The sequence below is a fragment of the Polyodon spathula genome, chromosome 3 (assembly GCF_017654505.1).
Source record: "Polyodon spathula isolate WHYD16114869_AA chromosome 3, ASM1765450v1, whole genome shotgun sequence".
NCBI classification, from domain to species: domain Eukaryota; kingdom Metazoa; phylum Chordata; class Actinopteri; order Acipenseriformes; family Polyodontidae; genus Polyodon; species Polyodon spathula.
The window spans coordinates 37851278-37877285 of record NC_054536.1 but is presented as its reverse complement, the minus strand read 5'-3'; the positions used below and the strand labels follow the sequence as shown (position 1 = coordinate 37877285).

Here is a 26008-nt window from a genome sequence, read left to right as displayed (position 1 = left end):
ACAAAAATTGTATTACATAGTGTAACCATTAATTATATGAACATATATGAACATTCCCCCCCCCCCCCGGGTCTCACATGTGACTGTCTGACATTAATGTTAATAAAAATCTTACAAACGATTGATCTGACTGTCACTGGATTAAAGGGGGTCCACGTTCCTAAAAAACAAAAGAAAAAAAAACTTTAAAAGGGAATATTATAAAAACATTTATTTAACAAAAGCTTAATTTCAGAGTCTGGAAAGGGAGGTCTCAAGAGGGCAAAATAGATTTTATTTAATTTTTTAAAAACCTTTTAAAAACAACCAGCCCACATTGTATATTGCTAACATACCCACCTGTACCCATATCCTTTTTGTTTTCCTGTAATAATATTGTGCTCTATCAGTTTTAGAATGATGAGGAATGACCAAATAACACCCTGAGACGTGTAGATTATAAATTAGTTTATAAAAATGTAATTCTTCATGAGTGTGCTTTATGAAAATGTAAAATCCCCCTGCCAAATCACTCATTTTAATTTTGGACCTAGTTTATTTTACCCTGCATGGTAAGGGGTATGTTCCTGTAACAAATGTAATTTTCATTATTTATACTTTATATAAATGTTGAGGCATACAGGGTGTTGTATTTCATTTCGGAATCTCTTAAATCCATTGAAAGAATAACTGGATGAATCACATGCTTACAAGTTACGCTGCATTATACTTTTTATACAAAATACTAGCCTCTATGAATCCTGGATTGAACCAGGATTTATCCAAGACCTGTATATACACTGTAGTAATAATATTATGTAATGTTATGAACCCCTTTGTAGCCTCCATTGGCTATGTTTGATTCCCCTAGTGGTCCTGGACATGAAGTTCGATGGTCCTAGTGGTCCTGGACATGTTCAGTTGTCCTAGTGCAGGGATTCTCAAACTATCGAAGCATTCATTCAAAAGCTTAATATTTGATGTTCATGTGTGCAGTTTTGAAATGTTGATGGCAGATTGCATGAGAGAATTTATTTTGTGAGTTTAATATAAAAAATATTTCACACTATGTGTCTCTTCTTCACTGCCACGATTAAACTGCACCAAAGAGAGACAGTAGAGAGACAGTCAAGCCCTTTGCGAACCTGCCAGACTTGTCTGTTTACTTACACAGCTTGATTGACAGGCTGTTCGCTTTGAAGATAGGGCAACTAACAAAGCCACTATCTATTAGCTCCACTATGCTTTCTTTTCTTCTACAGAATCTTTCATCATTAAATTCAACAAAAAGATTGCTACGATCGCGACTATATCTACTCAATCCTACATCCCGAACTGGTCAAACAAGTTCAAAACAACCAGAAGCCATGACTTCACAATGACCCAGACTCAATATCCACCCTAAAACCAATAATCTTGATACACACCACAGAAAAAAATGTCAAATCTAGGAAACGTGGGTAAGTTGCATTTTCTTTAAGTCTTTATGACCTGTTCAGTGGTCACAGTTAATGTAATTTCTACACTTTCAAATAGTTGTTTGTTTTTACAGATTCCCTTGTTCCCTTATTTAATATATTAAACATACATTGCAGCACAAACTCTGCTGTTTTGGTGAACTATCAATAACCATACCAGGCCGGTATAATTTTTTTTCTCTTTCTGTTAACAGAAATCTTTTAATAATGTGTAACTACGATATAAGAAAAGAAAAATCACACATTAAAAGTCATTGCAAAATGTTGTCTTTTGATTTGTATAATTCCTACTACTTAAACAAAAGCTGTTGTATTAAAATCCACTACCAGATCATTATACATAGCACCTCTTTATCAATGATGCCCCCACCATGCACTGGAGCAAGGTATAATACATAAGCACTGGGGGAGTACCCTGAGCTGCAATATTGCTTCAATAAAATATGTACTGAATGCCTAGTGTACATAAGTGGTAGATTAAGTTTGAAACACAAAATATATGCAAACACGAAGCATTTTTATTTTAAAAACAGAGCACTGGAGTAGGGTTAAAGCTCTGTCCCTTTAAAAAAATAAACCACAGTATTGTCACAGGTCACAGCACAGAGGCAGACCATGTCCATGAAACAGGTTTCAGAAAAAAAAAGACAAAAAACAGCTACACCTCTCGTTTATCTACAGTTTGTAAAAAGATGTTCACCCAGTCTGAAGTATTTTGCTGAGCTATGTTACATTTTGGAGAAAATTTACATTTATTTTCAACAGACTAGGGTGAGACCAGGGGAATATATAATGATACATCGGGGAACCCTGCATTGTGCAAAAAAAAAAGAAAAATGTTGCAAGTAATAAACTGTAAGTATTAATTAATCATTACTTTATAAAGGTTGCAACCCTTCTTTTTGTGTTCAAAAATAAATTAGCAAGAGCTGTACATGAAGACCCCAAATGGGGGTTACAGTAACATTTTGTCCAAAGCAATAACAAGACATGTTACAATACTATATATTATTTATTCAGACAATAATCACGATAATTTACAGCCAATAATCAATAACAGGAAATTGCATTAACATCCAACACTACTATGAGTAAATCGCAAGCAGCATCAATTACGTGTACATAAATGTGTATTTTTTATTTAACTGATAAAAACATGATTACTATTCTATACAACATATTTTTAAACTACATGTGAATGTGTTATTCCATGTATATGGATTACCTGTAAAATAGGATTTTCAATCAAATATAAACTAGTAGCTATGGCGACGTCACCAGCAAATTATGCAAATCAGTACTATCGAAGATTTGAACCTTCCTTCGGAAATATGTTCCGAACCTTCGAAGGTCGAAATGTACCCTTTGTTACAGTTCTTCCTGTTACACGTTCCAAATTCCATGCCAATATGGGGTTGGCAGCTACCCAACTGAGTTTAAACATGCATAATACTGATACTACCTTCTAAGATTCTGTTAATAAGCAAATTCTTTCCCTTTGGGTAAAAATATATAAATAAATAAAAAATAAGGTTAGGTCTTGCTGAACAACATCAACACAATAACAATAATAATATTATTATTGGATAAAAATGTACCTTGTAAGTATAAAGACATTTTTAATCATAAAACAAAAACCCTGACTCACATTGATTTCAAATAACCAAAATAACCAAGCTGACCACAAATCCTGATATTGCTTCTTCAAAAGATATATTTCTGGGTGGTTTCCATAAACAGTGAGTTAGTGGTAGAACTATTTTTACCAAATGGAACACACTGAATTAAAGAAACACTGTTTAGAAAGTCTTCATGAATCACACACACATGCACTTTTTAATATTATACACCTGTTACAACTCCTGTGCAGTAAGTTAAACAGTTCCACCCAACACTTTTGAACAGAGTTGCACTGTGCTTAGAACAAAGAGTGTTCATTTCTCTGCTTTCAGTAGTCATGGAGCACAGCAAAGCAAACAGAAATACTTATTCCACAGCTCATTCGTATTCCGCCCAAAGCATCAACGGTGATTTTCTGCTCTGAAAAATAGTGAGGTGCAAGAAAGCCTTTTATGAACATGTTCAGTGGTCCCTTTAACACTGGCTTCACAAGCAAAAGATTACATTTTGTCAGAAAATGCAAAGCTTAAAAAGAACAAACTGGCATTGGTCTGAAATATCAATGAGATATCAAATACCAATGTAGTCATCCTTTTCTGTTTCTAAAACCCGCCTCCACTGTTCGATTCCCCTAGTGGTCTTTGGGTAGCTGACATCAGTCATGTTCAATTTTGCATTAAGCGTCCCTTCTTAGCTATGTAACTATGTCATTCCGCCATTAAACTGCACCAAACTTTGTATAGGGACAGCCAAGCCCTTTGCAAACCTGCCAGACTAGTCTCTGTTTACGAACACAGCTGGACTGATATGCTGTTCGCTTTGAAGAGTGGCTTTAATTGGTGTTGCAGCTGTAACTCTCGCACACACCCACATTCCCAGAGTGCCAACAAAAACATGTCCTTTTTAAATGTTCTACTTCAAAAAGGACAATGAAAATATCTAACACATACATGGAATTAATGTTGTGATATTCTAAACTTTAAAAATCTGTTTATTTTGAAGTATATGGATATATAAAACTAGCATCCCCTGTACAATAATTTCTGTATTTTGTTGTATATACTCATTCTATATTTTATATTATCTGTGAAAATAACAGTAACTGTTTTATACTGTGCTTTTTCATTATTAGTGTGATAGTGACAAAGTTTATTATATAGACATAGAATAATGTAAACAGGAGAAGACACTATGACTAGTTAATATTTTTCTCTATATTTCTAAATCTGTAGCATGGATGGGATGGACATATCATGTAATCAAATGTAGAAGGAAGGGAATTATGTTTAATATGTATATATAGATACACACACACTGGCTTGCAAAAGTATTCAGACCCCTGACCAATTCTCTCTTATTACCGAATTACAAATGGTACACTGAAATTTCGTTCTGTTTGATATTTTATTTTTAAACACTGAAACTCAGAATCAATTATTGTAAGGTGACATTGGTTTTATGTTGGGAAATATTTTTAAGAAAAATAAAAAACTGAAATATCTTGCTTGCATAAATATTCAACTCCTGTGCTGTGGAAGCTCCAAGTTTGCACCAATGAAAGAAATTGCCCTAAAGAAGACACAATTACCTTACCATAGGCCTCCACCTGTGAACCATTAAAGTTGCTGTCACATTTTCTGGATAAAAACCCCACTGTTGAAGGATCATTGGTAAGGCTGTGAATCTGAAGGAAAATGAAAACCAAAGATTCTCCAGAAGTTAGAGATAAAGTAATACAAATACATAGATTAGGGAAAGGGTACAAAATAATATCCAAGTGTTTGGATATCCCAGTGAGCACAGTTAGATCAATAATCAGGAAGTGGAAGCTGCATCACACCACCCAGGCACTGCCAAGAAAAGGCCGTCCCTCAAAACTCAGCGCTCAAACAAGAAGGAGACTTGTGATAGAAGCCACAGAGAAGCCAACAATCATTTTGAAGGAGATACAGAGTTCAGTGGCTGGGAGTGGAGTAATGGTGCACCAGTCAACCATATCAAGAGCTCTGCATAACACTGACCTGTATGGGAGGGTGGCACGAAAGAAGCCGTTACTCAAAAAGTACCATCTGAAAGCATGTCTGGAGTTTGCCAGAAAGCACAAGAGTGATCTAGCTGCGATGTGGGAAAAGGTTTTGTGGTCAGATGAGACCAAGTTAGAGCTTTTTGGCCAAAACTCAAAGTGCTATGTGTGGCACAAACCTAACACTGTCCATGCCTCAAGACACACCATCCCTACAGTGAAATATGGTGGTGGCAGCATCATGCTGTGGGGATGCTTCTCATCAGCAGGGACTGGGCATCTTGTTACAATTGAAGGAAGAATGGATGGAGCAAAATACAGGAAAATACTGCAAGAGAATCTGCTTCAGTCCGCTAAAAAACTGAAGCTTGGGAGGAAATTCATCTTTCAGCAGGACAATGATCCTAAGCACAAGGCCAAAGCAACACTGGAGTGGCTCAAGAACAAAAAGGTGAATGTCCTACAGTGGCCCAGTCAAAGTCCTGATCTCAATCCCATTGAGAATCTGTGGCACTATTTGAAAAGTGCGGTCCACAAGCGTCGTCCAACCAACCTGAACAACCTGGAGTAAATCTGCCCAGAAGAATGGGCCAAAATCACTCTGACACTGTGTGCAAAGCTGGTACATACTTACCCCAAAAGACTTAAAGCTGTTATTGCAGCGAAAGGTGGCTCTACCAAATATTAATGTGTGGGGGTTGACTACTTATGCAAGCAAGATATTTCAGATTTTTATTTTTCTTAAAAATATTTCCCAACATAAAACCAATGTCTCCTTACAATGATTGATTTTGAGTTTAAGTGTTTTAAAATAAAATATCGAACAAAATGAAATTTCAATGTACCACTTGTAATTCAGTAATACGAGAGAATTGGTCAGGGGTCTGAATACTAATAATAATTTGTAGAAAAAGTATGCTTATTAAACATTTATAATATTGTCAAAAATTGAACTACCACTTTTTAGAAAACAGGTTTTGCAGACCCGCTCAGCACCAGAAAGTGCACCTGTGCAGGACTGCTTTTTGACAAACAACAAAAAAGCTGCCTTAAATGTTTTTATTTTTTAACATACAAAATCACTGGATTCGTTTTTGCAAGGCTTGCTCAATAAATAATTGTAGAAATCAATTTACTGTAACTTTTTCCCGCATCCACAAAAGCAAAATGTTTGCTACAAAAGATTTTTCCAAAAATTCTAGAAATTATAAAATTTCCATTGTGGTATGTAAACTTCTGACTACAATTGTGTGTGTGTGTGTGTGTAATATATATATAAGTGTGGCAGGGCATGCACCCTGCATGTTTATTTTGTGTGTGCGCTCCATCCGAGGCACGCCAGCTGCTTTGAGTTGGCTGGTGGTCGTGTCTGGGCGGAGCACACATATTTAGAAGGAACAGCGAGCAGCTGAGGAAAAAAAAAAGAGCAATGCACGGCGTCCGTGAGGAGCCATGCAGGTTACCGGTATCGGTTTTGTTTACATTTGTTTATTTTTGTTAATAAATACTGTGCCTTGCGGCGAGCGTTTTTAACTTTGTGTCTCTGCGTCCGTGTGAAAAAATGCTGTAAATGTAAGAATGCTTTCAACTCCATTTGCAGAAATGCAGCCCCAAACTTGCAAGGAACCTCCATCATGCTTCACTGTTGCCTACAGACACTCATTCATGTACCGCTCTCCAGCCCTTCGGCGAACAAACTGCCTTCTGCTACAGCCAAATTTTGACTCATCAGTCCAGAGCACCTACTGCTGAAGTAAGCATGATGTGTCTTTCATCTGCTGCAGTAAGTTTCCTTGGCTGACCACTGCGTCTACGGTCCTCAACGTTGCCCGTTTCTTTGTGCTTCTTCAAAAGAGCTTGGACAGCACATCTGGAAACCCCTGTCTGCCTTGAAATTTCTGCCTGGGAGAGACCTTGCTGATGCAGTATAACCACCTTGTGTCTTTGTTGCTGTGCTCAGTCTTGCCATGGTGTATGACTTTTGACAGTAAACAACTGTCTTCAGCAACCTCACCTTGTTAGCCGAGTTTGGCTGTTCCTCATCCAGTTTTATTCCTCCTACACAGCTGTTTCTGTTTCAGTTAATGATTGTGTTTCAACCTACATATTGAATTGATGATCATTAGCACCTGTTTGGCATAATTGTTTAATCATACACCTGACTATATGCCTACAAAATCCCTGACTTTGTGCAAGTGTACCTAGAAGAATTGATGCTGTTTTGAAGGCAAAGGGTGGTCACACCAAATATGGATTTGATTTAGATTTTTCTTCTGTTCACTCACTTTGCATTTAGTTAATTGATAAATATAATCTATTAACATGTCTATATTTTTTAAAGCATTCTTACTTTACAGCATTTTTTCACACCTGCCTAAAACTTTTGCACAGTACTGTGTATATATATATATATATATACTGATAGATATATATATATTATATCATATATATATGCCCTTACATGTATATTCAGAGAGAGCGTTGCCTTGCATGTACTGCTCTTTGGAATTGTATTTTTATACTAAAAATACTTCATGAAAACCTGTAACACTTTTCTCATGACCTGTGATTTCACCCTACTTTATTCGATATTCGACTAATAGTATTCATAACACTGCACAATGAAAATAACTGCATTTGTAAACCATTGTTAGAACAAAGCAAACAATTTCCTAGCTACACATCCTGGCTGTGAGTCATGACTCTGTCGTAAGCTTAGATTTCCATTAACAGGTGCTTTACCACACCGTCAGTTTAATATGAATACTATATATTTAACACGTTCCGAGGTTTAAAATACTGTAATTTTTCCCCTTTATTTACATTATTGTTTCACACTTACCATTAGACAAGGCCTGCTGAAGTTCGGAATCTGATATCGATCCACTCCTGTCTTTATCCACTCTGCAATCAAAGGAATACTTACATTTAAACCCATGAAACCAAAATTCAATCCACCTAGAACTTAAATGTAACAGGTAGGCCAAGGTGACCACAGAGACTGAAAACGGACCTACTGTTAAAGATTACCTCCAATTTACTCTCTTAAGAATTATAATTTATCAGACAGGATGTGTCTAAAGAGGGACGGTCAGAAGGATGAACCTTTATAATAAAGATCTACAGGTTATGTTTTCCAAATGATATTGTAGGACTCAAAATGGCCATTCTAGCTGGAGATTTCTTAAATCATATGTGCAAGGCAGTAATAATATAATATATGTTTATATAGCACCTTTCATAGTGGACCACCATCACAAAGCGCTTTACGACGTAGGCTGTGAACTGCATTATATGCAGTCACTTACAACAGGACACCGATCTAACATCTCGTCTGCAGGATGGAGTACAGGAGGTTAAATGACTTGCTCAGGGTCACACAGTGAGTCAGTCAATGAGAGGTGGAATTTGAACTTGTGACCTTCTGGTTATAAACCCTGGACTTTAACCACTCTGCCACACTGTCTTCTTGACTCACAAAGTAATATAAATTGGCATCATATTTCATTAAAGCATATTTCTGTAGGGAAATGTCAATGATCATATAGGGCCTACTGTATACAAGTGGACCAGTGGCCTTCTGAAGTGAGGCTTGATCTACAGCTTTATAAAATATGTAAAAAACTTTTTCAAAATGTATACCTATGTGACATCAAGGCTCGAAGGTAACATATATTTGGTAGCATTTTGCTACCCAAAACTTAATTTGCTCCTATTTTTTTATGCAGTACCATTTTTCTGATCCCTTACGCTGCAGTTTATATGACTGACCTTGAGTGAACACATATTACCAGTATCATTTTTTTAAATGTATTTTAAAACACATAGATTACAAGCATCTTTCATAAAGCAGGAAACTATTGCTAACAGAGCTTCCCTATTTGTAGATGACTGAGGTTTCTACCGCCCCATGTAGATACTCGCGAGGCTCACAATGCAAATCGTATTGTTTGGACAGTGGAGTACACATACCTACAGTACCAGAACAACATGCACATAATTTCAAAAAGGTATGAAGTTTATTTTATGGGCCAAAAGTAAAATTAAATAGCTGTTAAAATTTCAGAGGTGTGCAATTCATACCACCGGACGCCCTGGGCAACAAGTTTTGCCGTTATACTTTGCCCGTCGGACAAATCGTTTTTATTTATCATTCTGTTGCTAGAAAGACACTCCGGGTATATTTTTAGAGAGCCGCACAAGTTTCTGAAACCTGAATTGTGGAAGTCTGGCACTAAAGCACAAACATTTTAAAAAGTGTTTACAACCCACCCCTATCACTTCTAATTGGCTAGCTGTGGAAGAAGCTGATCTTCTGTTGGTTGCAAAGAAATCTAGAAATGGCTGCCAAGATAGCCTCTGGCAACGCAGAGATATAATCTTAAATTTAAGGTATTATTTATGTTTTTTGTAAATGAGCAAATAAGTGATATTGCTTTCTTAATACATGAACCTGACATGTAAATGCAGCAATCCAGTAAAGTTACAAAAAACAACAGAAATCATTTGACAGTGATTTCAATTAGATGACAGATGTGTTTGCATTTTTGTAGAACTTAAGGATAAAACAAAATACATTTTGACAAGGAATTGCATTGGTTCCATTACTTAGTTGAGCACAAGGTCGTTTCAATAAATACTTTCAGATTTAAATATAGGCCTAATAAGTGATAGTTTGGGATATTCAGTCTATTTAAAACAGTAGGTAGGTGCTTATTTTTTTAATTTTTAAATATCATTATTAGTTGAATAAACTGCTACCAAATAAGACCATTTTGCTACCTACTTTCCAGGCAGGTAGCACATCCTCACTACTACCTTAAAGTGAACTTCTAGGCCTGACTTTATATATCAGGGTTCACAGTTATTTTACAGTATATCAATATAATAAACATACCACATGGTTACATATACTGGGTAGTGCAATCCTGTCATCACACCACTTCCAGCCTGACAACTAGTAAACTCAGATTGGGCCATCCGAGTACTACTCAACATGAGGGATTCCATGAAACATAAATTAGATTAACTACATATGTTTAAATCAAAGGGGATAGCCTTTGAGGCTGAAATTAGATAACTGAATAGTCTAAATTTGCACATGAGAAAATAGAATAATCATTGAAGATCAAGTAGTCCAGAAGGACGTCATTTCAACACCAGTCACTACTTTCAACGAGGAGTCAAAGGTATGTTTTAAAATGTTATTTTTTTTTTTTTATCACCGACAGGTTAAAGAAATGCGACTTTAAATTGTAAGCAACCTTTTAGAACATATACAATTCCAAAATCCTAAACGTTGCTTTCATCCTGTAAATTATAGCCAGTCACATGGCATGTTTTTCTTAATACACAGTTTAACACTATTAAAACTTAAACAAAATGTCGATATGCATACTGTTGGTCAAAATTCTGATGACACCTGTAAACCTTACTGAAATCATACAAAGAAAGGAAAACTATACTTAAACAACTGGCTTATGCAATAGTTTATTACCCATTTCAGAAGGAAATTTAGCAGTGGATACATTTTACCTGTTCCCCCCATTAAAACTACCAAAAGAGAAGACAGACTGATTGTTTGAAGTCCATGGCTAATCGTTTCCTAACCAGCACTCGACTTGCTGCCGATTTCAATTCCACATCAAAAAAATTACCATTCAAACGAAACAGGAAAGAGAGGTCTTTGAAAATGCTGGTATGATGGGGAGAGCTGCAGCTCAAACCCCTTTGTTTAGATGAGGAAAACATCAAAAACCACCTAGTATGGCCATTAAGCCATAAAGATTAGTCAAAAGGGCAATGGAGAAGTGTTCTGGACAGATGAATCAATGTTTGAACTTTTCAGCTCCAAGAGGAAACAGTAGGTTGAGAAGGAAAAAAAAAAAAAACAGGCAAGAGATTGTCAAGATGTTGCGTAGTGCCAACAGCAAAACAAGGGAGGTGGCAACGTCAAGGTTTGGGGTTGTTTTGTAGTAAAAATAGAATATGCATTTGTAAAGGAACAATATCGTTCCATTCTTCAGAGTCATGCAATACCATCAGGAAGGTGAATATTGGGTGGTTTGTTTTTCAACATAACAATGACCCTAAACACACAGCCAGACTAAACCTCAATTACTTAAATCAAAAAGAAGAACAGGCTTTGAAACTGATGAGCTGGCCTCCCCAGTCGCTTGACCCCATTGAAATGTTCTGGGATGAACAGTGAAAAAGAAGAGTGGAACTTGCATGAATACACTGAGGGAAATGATTTGAAGTGAATGGACAAAAACAGACGGTGACACACTGCTAAAGTAATGAGCATCTGTGATTGCTAACAAGAGGGGATATTTTAATGAGAAAAGTAAAAAGTAAAATGCCAGCAAAATTATCCTCTGTTGCATTCTTTTGAGACAGTTGGTACATTTTATATAAATCAATAGTTTATGCTGATTCTTCCTTCCTTTGTTATATTTCAGTAACATTTTCATGAGTCCCCATCATTTTGTACATATTCTACCATGAATTGCACAAACTTTAAATACCTTACAGTTTCCCTTCTGTTGTGGGCTTGAAGGCTTTGTTTTTTTTTTTTTTTTACATCTCTGGACTTTTATAGCAGTGGTAAATAGAAAGGTGTCTTTATAACATTGTATCTGTAGCTACTGTTCACAGTGAATCATGAATGTTGTGCTGCAAACTGATACAAAGTAAAAATGTGTTTCACTTTGTAACATATATAATGGGAACCATACATAATATTTCAATATATAAAATAAGGGAGCCCAGAAGATGTCAGCGCAGTGGTTCTCAAACATATTTTTTGAGATAGCTAGCTAGCTAGCTGGCTAGATAGACACAGACACAGACAAATAAAGTCTACACCCCCTTTCAGAATTTTCACCTTTTGCTGCCTTACAGCCTGGAATTAAACTGCAGTAAAATAGTTTGATTTATCTACACATCCTACCCCACAACCTCCAAGTGAAAAACTGTATTCTATGAGAAATTTGCACAAAATTAAAAATAAAAACTAAAATAGCTTGGCTGGATGAGTGTCCACCCCCCCTTGTAATAGCAATCCTAAATTAGCTCTGGTGTAACCAATCGCCTTCAAAAGCACACACCAAGGTAAGTAGCCTCCAGCTGTGTTATAAATTGTAGTGATTCACAAGATTTTAGGATAAATTCAGCAGTCCCTGTAGGTTCCCTTTGCTGGGTGGTGCATTTCAAGCAAAGACTCAACCATGAGCACCAAGATGCTTTCAAAAGAACTCTGAGATAAAGTTGCTGAAAGGCACAGATCAGAGGATGGGTATAAAAAAAAATATCAAAGGCCTTGAATATCCCTTGGAACACGGTCAAGACGATTATTAAGAAGTGGAAGGTGTATGGCACCACAAGTACCTGCCTTGATCAGGCCGTCCCTCCAAACTGGATGACCAAACAAGAAGGAGACTGAACAGAGAGGCTACTAAGAGGCCAATGGCAACTTTGCAAGAGCTACAGGCTTTTATGGCCAAGACTGGTCAAAGTGTGCCTGTGACAACAATATCCCAAGCACTCCACAAATCTGGCCTGTATGATAGGGTGCCAAGAAGGAAGCCAGTACTCAAGAAAGCCCACCTTACTTCAAATGGGAATCATTCAAAATAAACTCAGGAAATTCTATAGCCATGTGGCAAAAAGTTTTGTGGTCTGACGAAAATAAAATTGAACTTTTTGGCCTAAATGTAAAGCATTATGTTTGGGGCAAACCCAACAAAGCGCATCACCCAAAGAACACCATCCCTACTGTGAAGCACATGTTATGGGGGTGTTTCTCATCAACAGGGACTGGGGCACTTGTCAGGATAGAAGGGAAAATAAAGCAAAGTATAGAGAAGTCCTTGAGGAAAACCTGCTGCCCTCTGCAAGAAAGCTGAAACTGGGATGGAAGTTCACCTTTCAGCATGACAACGACCCAAAGCACACAGCCAACGCTACACTGGAGTGGCTAAGGAACAAAAATGTAAATGTCCTTGAGTGGCCCAGTCAGAGCCCCGATTTAAATCCAATCGAAAATGTGTGGCATGACTTGAAGATTGCTGTCCATCAACGCTCCCCAAGGAACTTGACAGAGCTTGAACAGTTTTGTAAAGAAGAATGGTCAAATATTGCCAAATCTAGGTGTGCAAAGTTGGTAGAGACCTATCCCAACAGACTCACAGCTGTAATTGCTGCCAAAGGTGCTTCCACCAAGTATTAACTCAGGGGGGTGGAGACTTTCAGTTTTGTATTTATTAAATTATATATATATATATATATATATATATATATATATATATATATATATATATATATATATATATATATATATATATATAAATTTATTTTATTCCCCCCCCCCCCCCCCTTAAAGTGTGGAGTATGGTGTGTAGATAAGTGGAAAAAATCCTCATTTAAATGCATGAAACTCTGAGGCACTGACACAACAAAATGTGAAAAAAGTTCAAGGGGCTGTGGACTTTCTATGGCACTGTATAGATAGACACTAGATAGAATTAGACACAGGCACTTCTAAAGTTTTTCATTTATAGCTACAGTAGTCTCTGCGTATAGGAACACCTCCCAAGAGAACACGCTTAGAGAACAACCTTGTGGTGAAATGGAATTTTCCCATTATAAATGCTCTGCTTAAGGAACTTTACTTAAAGAACACGTTTTTTGGCACCAATAGCGATTGTAAAATGACTCAAAACTGATGCAGTACTGTTTGTAAACTATTTATTTAAATTTTTTTCACCATGTGAAGCGCTCTGACAATTCTATTGTGAAATGCGCTATAATATTGATTGACTGATAAATAAACTGATAACTCATCTTCTTCAAACTCAAATTCAAATGGTTTATTCAATCTTTTCAAAACTGATGTCATTGCAAGAGTAATCTAGAGCTGCTGCTGCTGCATTTGTTAATGCGTGTAGGGCAGTGCTATGCTAATAACCATTGTATTTATTATAAAATGTATAACATATATAATATGATTTATATTAAACTATTTAAAATGTTTCGTCATTTAAGTATATATTTTAAAATAATGTATTTTTATTCAAATAGTACAGTAATGTTTGTATCCCAGTGAACCATGAACAAGAGTCTACAGTAATATGTTGTATCATTATATCTTTTTGCCATTGCAGTCCAACAAGTTAATTGGTAAAGGTAATCCAATCAGATTATATACAGTGCCATGGTATTCACGCATTGCATTTTATACCATGGTAGTTACACTGGATTATATATCATGCATCAGATTTTACACCATGGTAGTCCTATTGATTTAGTTACAGGATTCGGTATCATGGTAACCCTATCAGTTGGTAGTCCTATGGTACCATGATGGAAATAAATCCCATGTCACTGTCCAATTTACCATATGACAGCACCATGGGATTTCTGTTTTATCCCATTGGAACTTTTTTGTAAGGGTTATGCGAAAAAATAGATTAGGGGACTGTTTTTGATGGCTCCCATGACCTTTAGTTAAATAGTAGCAACCGTTAACCATAATGACTAATTGGTTCTACTCCTTTTGTGAGAACTCCAGAGGGGAAAAATCAAAGCAATCCTTGAATTTTACCCATGGGTGCGTAACTGTGTTTAAAAGCAGGAGGGCAAACTGAAAGACTAACTGGCAAGTGTAGTGAGGCAAATTATTCTCCTTGTTATTTAACAATTAAGACACTAAGAATCCAAGCAAACCTTGCTGTTTTGAAGTTATGGTTTTAGTAATTGCAAAACTGGGCAAGTGATTCAGCATAACATTTTCAATATGTATTTACTGAGCATGCATTAATTACAAATACATGGAAGTAGCACCAAATAGCACAACCATCTGTGCACAGTGCTACTACACCTAGAATTCCCAGATGCAACTTATTAAAGGAACGTGTTACCACACAAAGTACAGCACGTACTGTTCTTTTAAATCTTGGGGCAAGTTATGTACTTGCTTTGGATCATGTACATTACTTGATATCTTTAACAAGGGCTGACAGTGCACAGAATGACAGGGAGAGTAATATAAAACACAAATATTTTAATGACCTTACAATTTCAGGTATGTGCCTTTAAAGTAAGACTAAGATGACCACTGGCTTGACTTCCGGACGCTGAGGTGAAGACTTAGAACCAATCTTGGTTTACTCATCTTTTGTTGAAAACAAGTTATAGCTTCAATATAAAACAATTACTTTTTTAAAAACCAGCGGTTGAAGTGATTTCATTTTTAAACTCCGAAGAAATAAAAGGCTACGGTGGCGAAGCCTGATAATGACCGCTTCGGATTATGTCTAGTGCTTAAGCTCAACCACAGCACTTGGACTTTTGGTAAGTACCTAAACCGATGTAATAGCTAATTGGACATTAAAGGGAACCTTTTAATTTTATTTATTCTTATTCTTACCAGACCAAGAGAGAACGGAAAGTCAATTATATTAATTTAATTATTAAAGAATAAAACAAACTTTGATTTTGATACCTAGCCTATGGACCGGATAACCCTATAATGGGATATTAGTAAAAAAAATTAGTGTTTAACTGGTGCGTCGAACACAACGTCAGTGTGGTGACCATTGTACGTCTGGTACTAATCGTTTGATTAGTGTGGTTGATTGCCAACTAACGTAAAAATATATATAGATACAGTCTGGAGACCTCAGGCCTTACGGAAGGGTAAAAAAAAAAGGGGGTAAAATTTTTGTGTCATTGTCACACAGTGTGTTCGTTTTTTTTTTTCACTTCCAAAAAAATGTAGCAAAAAGGGGGACATTAGTTGTTTCACTCCCCTGGGATACCCAACAAAGTGGATACTACTGATATGGACGGGAGCACCTAATGGACACATGATATGTTTCACCAGACCTGTGTAACAAAGTGGTCTCACAGATTCTTGACAGACTGGAACCGAAATCCACTCGAAAATGCCCCGACTGGACTGACCTATCTATCAGTGCCAATGGGTCACCAAATGGAATACATTTTTGGCTCTTCGCCACCTTAGCGTGCCAGGTTCTTTTGATATTGCACATGGATGTACCTGGAAGTGTCTGAGGAGGAATCCCAAAATATTAGCTCTCATTATTTTAAGTTATTGGCCTATAATGGGGGGTGCACGTGGTGGATAAAATAACTGAAAAGGGGCCATACTTTAAAAGCATTCAAGATATCTTCTTGATACAGGCCACACACACAGAACTGCTCTTCTAGCTTAATTATGTATGAACCATACTGTACTTGCGAGAACTCCTGAACCACTGTGGTTATTGCCTTCTGTTACATGAATTATTTGCTATCTAGATGCACGTCTCAGAGGTGGCCAATTTTAAAAAATACTTAATTTATATATATATATATATATATATATATATATATATATATATATATATATACATATATATATATATATATATATATATATACATACATACATACATACATACATATATATATATATATATATATATCACACACACACACACACACACACACACACACACACACACACACACACACATTATATATTCACGTCAAATAAAATATATAAGCACCAACTAAGATGTAGCTTTACAGTAAACTAATGTGATCCATCTGCATCTCCATCCATTTTTCGTTTCTTTCCATCTGTTGATGTAGATATCCTTTTGCCTGGTGTTGATGGCTGAAGTGTAATGTTGCCTCCAGGGATCAGCTTATTTTGCCTCCCCAGCGCATCAGCACACACAACAGCTGTGATGCTGGCTCCAGGGATCAACCACAGTGCGGTCTCCCAGGGGCATCAGCATGACAACAGTCTGGATTGAGCTAAGTAGGGTATATCTCTGGGGTCTTCAATTGGGAACCTTCTATCCTTTGTGTTTCGTCGACTAGCCCACGACATCTCAAGAGGACTCAACAATGATTCTGGCGCCCCAGCATCACCCCCCTCCATCCCCCACTCAACTCAGCCCAGCTTACTTACCTGTACATCAGTGTTGTTTTCTTTCTATTGTGCTTGAGATCCCCATCCAGAATCTTTCCATCTCAACCACAGCCAGTTGCTGCTCCTTTCTGCTGCTTCAGATAAGTTCTTCACTGTGTGATGCAACTCTTGGCCACTGAATCCGACATCTCTGAGAAACCGGGTTGTAGAGTGTGCCACAAATCCTTGACAACCCACCTCCACTGGGTAAACCCGGACTCTCCATCCTCGCTGTTCCGCTTCAGCAGCTAGTTGAGCATACCGAAGTTTCTTCCTCTCATACGCCTCATCCACAGCATCTTCCCATGGCACTGTTAACTCTACCAGATGAACAAGGCGTGCTGATCCAGACCACAAGACAATGTCTGGTCGAAGGTTAGTGGTGGCAATCTCAGGTGGAAAAATAAGCCATTGACCAACATCTGCCAGCAGCTTCCAGTTGTCCTGGGCAAGGCTTGGTTTTAACACCTTTTCTTTGTGGTTGCTCTCCTGGACGGAGGAATATTGTCTTTTGTGTGTAATGCTTTGATGGAACTGGTGGCAACTTATTGGTCAGGTTACGCTTGTCTTCCAATGCTAAGGCCAAACATCGCAGCACCTGGTCATGGCGCCAAGTAAACTGTCCTTGACAGGACTGACATTCTGGTGGAATGGTGGGACACTTTTACACGGATTTACAACGTCCCAACTACTTGTGTTTTCCTGTACTCCCTAGGAGTGGGTGGTCCAAGACACCCACTGGTCTTGGTATTCAACTAAGTTACTCCTGATGAGGAGGACTGATCCCTGCATATATAACAATTGTTGTCTCTGTTTTTCGATCTAGAAAAATCTACAGGAAGAATTTTTAACTCAAAAGAATAGTTCTTCTTATTAACACTTGCTCCCCTATCGAAAAAACACACACACACACACAAAAAAAAAATAGAATATAACTTGTAGGATTTTGGTTTAATTTAACAGTGAACACAATCAATCAATTAGTGATTAACAGGGGCGGATCTAGCCTTGTAGCTTGACTGGTTCACTAAATTCTTCAAGATACACAAAAGGTTCCCTGTGACCCGACCTCACCTCAACAAATTTATAACATACTTTAAGGAAATGTTCCTTTCAGTGCAGTTTGGAACACATTTGCTAGTACATTTAAGTAACATACTAAGAGTACAACTATAATAAGCAATACTTGGGAGTTATTCAAATATAAAAATAGCTTCTGCCTGTTTTTTTCCACTCTTTCTTTATAAGCTGAATTCAACTTCTGATGTACAGGTGCTTTAGTTTGTTGCATCACAGACACAAATTCATTGCCAACTATTACTGCTGCTTTGTTGAATTCTGATTTTCTTTACAGTTTTCTAACTGCTGAAGCCCAGATTTATAAGGAACGTGTGTTTTTCTACCAAAATGCACACAATATTTACAGTAGGCTCCATCAAATACTGCAGACATAAAATGTTTTTTTCTATGATATATTTATTTTACATAATACTACTAATAATTAAAAAAAAAGATTGTTAGAATGCTACAATATCAAGCACAATGTCACGATTAAGAACCACTTAGGAACAACGACAAATCACTGCACCTGTGCTAACCCTGTATCACTGCACCGCCAAAATCAAAGAAAACACCTGTCAAAATACTTGCTGTCATGGAAGATACTGAAGACATCAAGGTGTCTTCATATCTTCCAGTTTATAATAATTTGCACAACCAGTTTGCTATTTTAAACATCACGCTGTTTTGGTATTTTTTTTTTTGTAGTAGGCCTACACACCAGTCATTTTATGTAACTTCGGTGGGATCCGGTTGTTAGATATTCAGTTTTATTTTACTCCTTTTAGTTCATATCAGCCGTCGTTTTGTGTAACTGACTATATTAATTTGTAATTGGGGATATTAATATTTTGACAGTATTTACATGCAATGTCTTAAGCACAGACTCTTTCTTCACTCTTCTCCTTACTACTGCGCATTCACTCTTTACAAGTACAAAAAACTTGAAATTAAATTAATACCACACAAATTAAGCTGTTAAATGCTTACGAATGGCTTAAAAAAATAAATACATTAATAAATAAACAATACAATTTGACTAAGTTAATTACTTAATAATGAATAATCTTCATCCCAGCATGAATGGGCGTGAATTACCTAGCAACAATGTTACATAGAACATGCAGTAAGGCAGCACCTCAGATACACAGCTAAGTTTTTGTTTTGTTTTTTATAGTTATTTGAAGTCAGAAAAATGAACTGAAACACACACAGCAAGGTCTGGATAGTTGGATAGTTATTTAAAGTCTTTAAGTAAATTCTCTTTTTTTTTTTTTTACTTGACAACAACACACCAAGAAGTGACAATATTATAGCGTGCCGGGGTAAACAAAAGGGAACCAGATGACCACAGCAAGATGTCAATCAAGATTTTATTCACACAAGGGCAGGACACCACAACACAGCCCACAGCAGCATGCAAGCTGCCCCTTTATGCTCCAAAACCTTGCGGAAACATGTAACATTTAGACAGAAGACACATTACTGGACAACATTCACAGCCAAACTGGGACCATGACTCGATCACGCTCCCCCACCGGTGCACTCGCTCAAGGTCAGGTGGGGTTACAGGGAACATTTTGTGTATCTTGAAGAAATAAGTGAACCAGTCAAGCTATAAGGCTAGATCTTGCCCATTAATCACTAATTGTTATATATTCTACTTTTTGTGTGCGTTTTGTGCCGCGAGGAGGGGGCAAGTAGATTTTTAAGAAGGAACGTAGATTTTTCTAGCATTTTGTCCATTGGACAATACGTTTTTTTCAAAAATTGTACACTTCTGATCTATGGTCACTAATAGGTAAAGTGACCAGATGTCCCACTTTTGGAACACTGGTCCCCAGAACTTTTCTTGGGATTCATTTCGTCACGTTCCACCCCCACACCACCCCGTCCCGAGCATCATTGCAGCGGTAACACAATATTGTATTTTAATGTATTTTCATGCATGCTGCTGTGTTACTGCAATATATAAATTATTACAGTAAAATGACACTTGATGTGACTAAAGGGAAGGTAGAACGACCAGTAAAAAGCGGCTGCACAGCACCATGGAAATCTATAGTTGCAACCAATCACAGAACTGCAGGTGGGTTTATCCACGGACTTGCTAAAATGAACTGCCGGCTATCTGTCTGAATCATCACTCACTGCCTGAAGAGGGTAGACTAGGTCTAACATAAACGGCTCATACAAGTACCATTGTATTGTGTTAGAATTAACAGTATTCTCGTCATCCATGATATTTATACATCTGCACGCAAACGACTTTGTGTGTAGCTATGGGTGACAATTGCGGAAATCAACGTGGCCATGTCACAACACCGTGCCATGTTTACATAGAACACAGTGCACTGAAAATGGTCCTGGTTTTAATATTTTGTGCATTAAAATAGCCCATCAAAACAATAAGAGCTGCTGTAAAATGTGACACAAGTATTTGGAAACATATTTTCTATTGAAATAAGTCTATATTCACTTTCACCACAGGTATCCTGTATAAGATGACCAGATTTTTAAGTCCTTAAACTGCGACAGTATGAAAATATTGTAAATAAACTTCCAACTTCCAAGCTACAGGGAAGCTCTAGGGTTTTTATTTTCACTTTGGCAATGTTTTATCTAATATCATATTGAAAGTGAATGCAGAGAGTCGTGGCGATATTCAGAGTTGAATCTTTTACCTTCAAAAGATTTTCTTTTGGAAATAAATGATCTTATTCTTTGTAACTTCATTTATACACAACAAGTATAGTTATTACGTAACACAAAAGCAATTCGATAATATCAAATTCCGAGATTCTATGTTACTGATTATTATTGCTGCAAATTTATCCCTTTTCTGCCTAAGAAACTGCATCTTCTCTCTTTGATTTCCACCTTGCTCGCTCTATATCTAATATCCTCCAGTGTCCAGTCTGCAAACCAGGCCTTTCCTATATAAAAACATATCTAATATTTCTGTTTATTAAATGGTTACTTCATGGAATCAATTTTTTTCAAAATATTAAATTTCTTACCACGTAATACATGGTTATATATATATATATATATATATATATATATATATATATATATATATATATATATATATATATATATATATATATATATATATATATATATTTTTTTTTTTTTTATTACAGTTTCTCTTGGATTATTGGTGTGCAGTGATTAATAGATACTAGGAATTTCTTTCAGACACTTTCTACTATTAAACTATTATTATTATTTAAGATGATGAAATGTGTTAAACACCCTATCTTGACTGTGTGCAATAAATAAAGCCGACTAATCAGCTTTCCTGTTTTGTTTAGAAGCTGCCCTGATTGCAGAAACGTGAATTTCCTTTTGAAGTAGTAGGCAAACCATTTACATTTCTCTGAATAGTTGTATCTCCAAGTCGCCCCTTTAACATGCTGTAAGCTGACAGGTATCGCTTAAACAGAACGGAACCTGTTAAAAACTTAATAGCATGATGACATTTCCTGCCTATTCCATTTTGTACCAATCAATGAACATGAGCAAGCATCTTCTGACAATCTAAATTAGATAACTAAGCATTTTATAAAGGCTAATTTCTTTGCTGATCGTGGCTGGATTTTTTTGAGTCAACAGTACAGGTTGAGACATGGATCAAGCTGTAATCAGGTTAAATCGTATTCCTTTTCTGATCACATGAAAGGTTGTGACTGCTTTACTTACGAAAGGAATATTATTTAATCTTCCTTAATATAAGCATAAGCCAATGTAAAATGTGCAGATACGCTTTCTCATTATCATTGATTTGTACTACTAAACTGCATAGACAAGGCAGGAAATGTCATTATACAATTAACATATTTTTAACAGGTTCCTTTCTGTTTTAAGTGATACCTGTCAGCTTAGAAAAAAACACACTCAAGGAAATTTGGAAATAAACTATTTGCTGAAGCTTAAAGGGATCAACCTCTCCCCCAGCCCACCAGTAATTCAAGCCCTGACATTTGCCTCTTTTGCTTAAGGAAAAACATGTTTTTATCAATGTGTTGTTTTTCTTCTATTAAACTAATAATTGTGATGAAGTAAAATACTTATAAAATACCTTATATAGCTATCACACGTATGCAACAGACATTAGTCTTTTTTTCCATAAACTTTGCAGGACAAAATATACTACAGTACTTCCAAAATATATTTAACACATAAATAAAACTAAAGGGTCGCCAAATTAAAGAGATTTATCCTGCCTTTAAGGCAGCTTTTAGATATTTTTAAATAGACAGGATTCATAATGTGTACTTAAGAAATAAAAAAATACTCAAACTTAAAATATTTTTACAACATGAATTTCACAAATGTGAAAATAACTAGTTCATAAATTTTGTATTATTCACCAACGTAAGTTTTAGAGGGTACCTGTGGTCGACTGAAGGTGACTATAGACAGATCAATAAAATATGTTTCCAAATAGTTTTGTCATATTTTACAGCCCTTCCTACTGTTGTGAGGGTATATTTTGATGCACACCTGTCAGCGTACAGCATGTTAAAGTGGGAATTTGTAATTATTTTATTTTTTTTGGAGAAACTTAAAAGGGTTTGCCTACCTGGATTACTATTTATCATATTTAAGGTGACCCTTATTTAAGGTGTGCCGACATTTTGCTCAAAGTCTTTAAAAAGTCCCGGTTTTCAGCCACTTCATGTAGCGCGACACACACTAAATACCCTTTGTCAAAATAATGTAAACAACCACTTTTAGTTTATGGCACCTGCAGTGAAAACAAAATTAAATTAGAAACAAGGTACTAGGGTAAATCAAGTAAAGTGATTAACACAAGCATAGCCTAGTCCTCAGTGTGCCATGCGTTTTCATTTAGTTTTTATTCCATATGAATCTACAATTGTGTGTACTACAGTAATTTTGTAGCTTTTAAATTCTGGCGGGATTTAGCCCAGACAAGCAGCGAGAGGTTGCAAGCACCTGAATCCACCAGGTTAAACCACATCCACAACATCAGTAAAAGAGCCTGATGCAGCAAGTGAAATGCCAAAACGTAAATGTATTTTTAATGATTAAATGTATTATTATTCACAACATAACATTACATAATATGTATAATATGGCTACTTAATCATACTTAACTACTTAAGGAAATTTTGAAGCTGCTTCTAAACAAAACTGAAAAGGTTGGGAAGTTATGGGTGATGCAATGAGCTTCATTTATTGCACAGTCAAACGATATGAGATTAGCACATTTCATCACCTTCAGGCTTTCCACCTCATAATCTACAATGTATGAGTCTTGCTTAACAGTTGAAAGTATCTATCCAAGCATTAACTAGAACATGAAACATATACTGAGACAAATACCATGGCATATTAAATGGCAAGTAATTAAATATTTTGAAAAAAATAGATTATATTAAATAACCATTTAATAAATAGAAGAGATACGTAATGTTTTCATACAATGGGCCTGGTTTGCAGATTGGACACCGGACAATAGCATAGAGATGGAAAGTGGAAATCAAAGAGAGAAGATGCACTTTCTTAGGCAGAAAAGGGACTAGATTTGCAGCAGTAATGAACAATAACATAGATTTTTTGTGAATCTGATATTAGATCAAACATTACCAAAGTGAAAATAAAAACCCTACAGCTTGGAAGTTATTCATATTTCCATACTGTCCCAGTTTAAGGACTTAAAAATCTGATCACCTTACCAATACTAGAAGAGCTGTTCTGTGTTCTATAACATTTCAGGTACATTCATATGCGTTATCAAAATCATCTGAGCTGGTGAGCTGGGGACCGACCATTGGTCCATTTGATGTGGAACTACCCAGTTATCAATGGTGTTCGGAATATATAGGGAATTAGCTCTTTGAACAAAAACGTGTGTGTTTGTATGTGTGTGTGTATACGTGTATATATACAGTGCCGTGAAAAAGTATTTGCCCCCTCTCTGATTTTCTGCATTTTTGCAGATATTTTACATTGAATTTGGCCAGTTATAGTAGTATATACAGGGTCTGAGAATAAACATGACACCAAAGTTTAGTACTTCTTTCATTTGTTTGCTGTGCAAGGCAATCAATTATTGCTCCCCCCTAGTTAACTCAACCCAATTAAAGGGATAATTAGAGTCAGCTGTTTGAATACTTTAGTTAACAATCAGGCCTGATTTGGGCCAGCGCTGCCCAATATAAATCTGAGTATCTTTGGCCCTTACCATAAGATTGAAGTTGTCAGTACACAGGTTCTAGAGATACATCATGTCACGATTAAAAGAAATTCCTGAAGATCTCCGGAAAAAAGTTGTTGATGCCTATCAGTCTAGAAACGGTTAAAATGCCATTTCTAAGGCTCTGGGCCTCCACCAAACCAGTCACAGCCATATTGTCCAAACGGAGGAAGTTTGGAACAGTAGTGAATCCTCCGGGGAGTGGTCGTCCTGCCAAAACCTCTCCAAGAGCAAGGCGTAAAATTGTCCAGGAAGTCACAAAGAACCCTAGAACAACATCCAGAGATCTGCAGGCCTCTCTCACCTCAGCTAAGGTCAGTGTTCATGACATCAGAAAGACACTGGGCAAAAATGGGATTCATGACAGAGTAGCAAGACATAAACCACTGCTCACTAAAAAGAACATGAATGCTCATCTCAAGTTTGCCAAAAAGCATCTGGATGATCCTCAAGAATTCTGGAACAATGTTCTAGGGACAGATGAGTCAAAAACTTAACTTTTTGGCCAACATGGGCCCTGTTATGTTTGGCAAAAACCAAACACTGCATGCCACAGTAAGAATCTCATACCAACGGACAAGCATGGTGGTGGTAGTGTCATGATTTGAGGATGCTTTGCTGCATCAGGACCTGGACGACTTGCCATCTTTGAAGGAACCATGAATTCTGCTCTATATCACTGAATTCTACAGGAGAATGTGAGGCCATCTGTCCGTGAGCTGAAGCTGAAGTGCAGCTGGGTCATGTAGAAAGACAGTGATCCGAAAAAAACAAACGTCTACATCAGAATGGTTGAAGAACAAGAAATTTAAAGTTTTGGAATGGCCTAGTTAAAGTCCAGACCTAAACCCCATTGAGATGTTGTGGCAGGGCCTGAAACGAGCAGTTTATGCTAAATAAACCACAAATGTCACAGAGTTGAAGCAGTTCTACATGTAGGAGTGGGCCAAAATTCCTCCACGGTGCTATAAGAGACTGATCAATAATTTCGGGAACCATTTTGTTGCAGTTATTGCTGCTAAAGGTGGCGTAACCAGTTATTGAGTCTAAGGGGACTATTACTTTTTCACACAGGGGCAATGGGTGTTGCATAACTTTCTTTAATAAATAAATGATAGAAGTGTCAAAATGTTGTGTTATTTGTTCACTCAGATAGAAGGATAGGTACATTTACAAAACCAGGAAAATCCCCCGTGAATACAAACCAACCATAAAAAACGACTAAATTAAACACTTGTTTGACAGAAATACTCTTACTATTTACATTTACAACTCTGCACAATGTTTTATTTAATGAAATATGCGTCGACAATTCAGAACGTGCTACATTATTAGGTAAATAATATAAATCATTTATCTAAATACATTTCCTTACCTTTGAAATATATTCCATAGAAAGCTTTGATCGACCGGAGTGTTATGTTGCTGCGGTCGGTACTGATATGCCATTTTAGTTGAAATGTCAATTCAAACCAAACTGATTCCTACTTTTTTTCACTGATTTTAAATCTAACACAGACCCAGCAATGCTAAAACGAGTTCCTGCTCCGGGTTTCAGAGATTCGTCAGCGGCCTGATAGTGTCGTACTTTAACGTAATACAAGGACTGTACGCGCATTTTCCCAGTCATGGTGTTT

At 36.7% G+C, this 26008-nt stretch overlaps 1 protein-coding gene across 2 annotated transcripts in view; it reads right to left on the bottom strand.

Annotated features, from left to right (window-relative positions):
- LOC121313065 (programmed cell death protein 6-like) overlaps positions 1-25921 on the bottom strand; it is a 29267-nt gene extending 3346 nt beyond the window's left edge. For both annotated transcript variants that reach the window (XM_041245203.1, XM_041245204.1), the window contains exons 1-3: positions 25747-25921; positions 7943-8004; positions 116-160 (exon numbers count right to left, since the gene is read on the bottom strand). In XM_041245203.1, coding sequence (XP_041101137.1) covers positions 116-160; positions 7943-8004; positions 25747-25820 — 181 coding nt within the window. In that variant the 5' untranslated portion in view covers positions 25821-25921. The remainder of the gene's footprint in view (positions 1-115; positions 161-7942; positions 8005-25746) is intronic.
- Between the last annotated feature and the right edge of the window lie 87 nt (positions 25922-26008).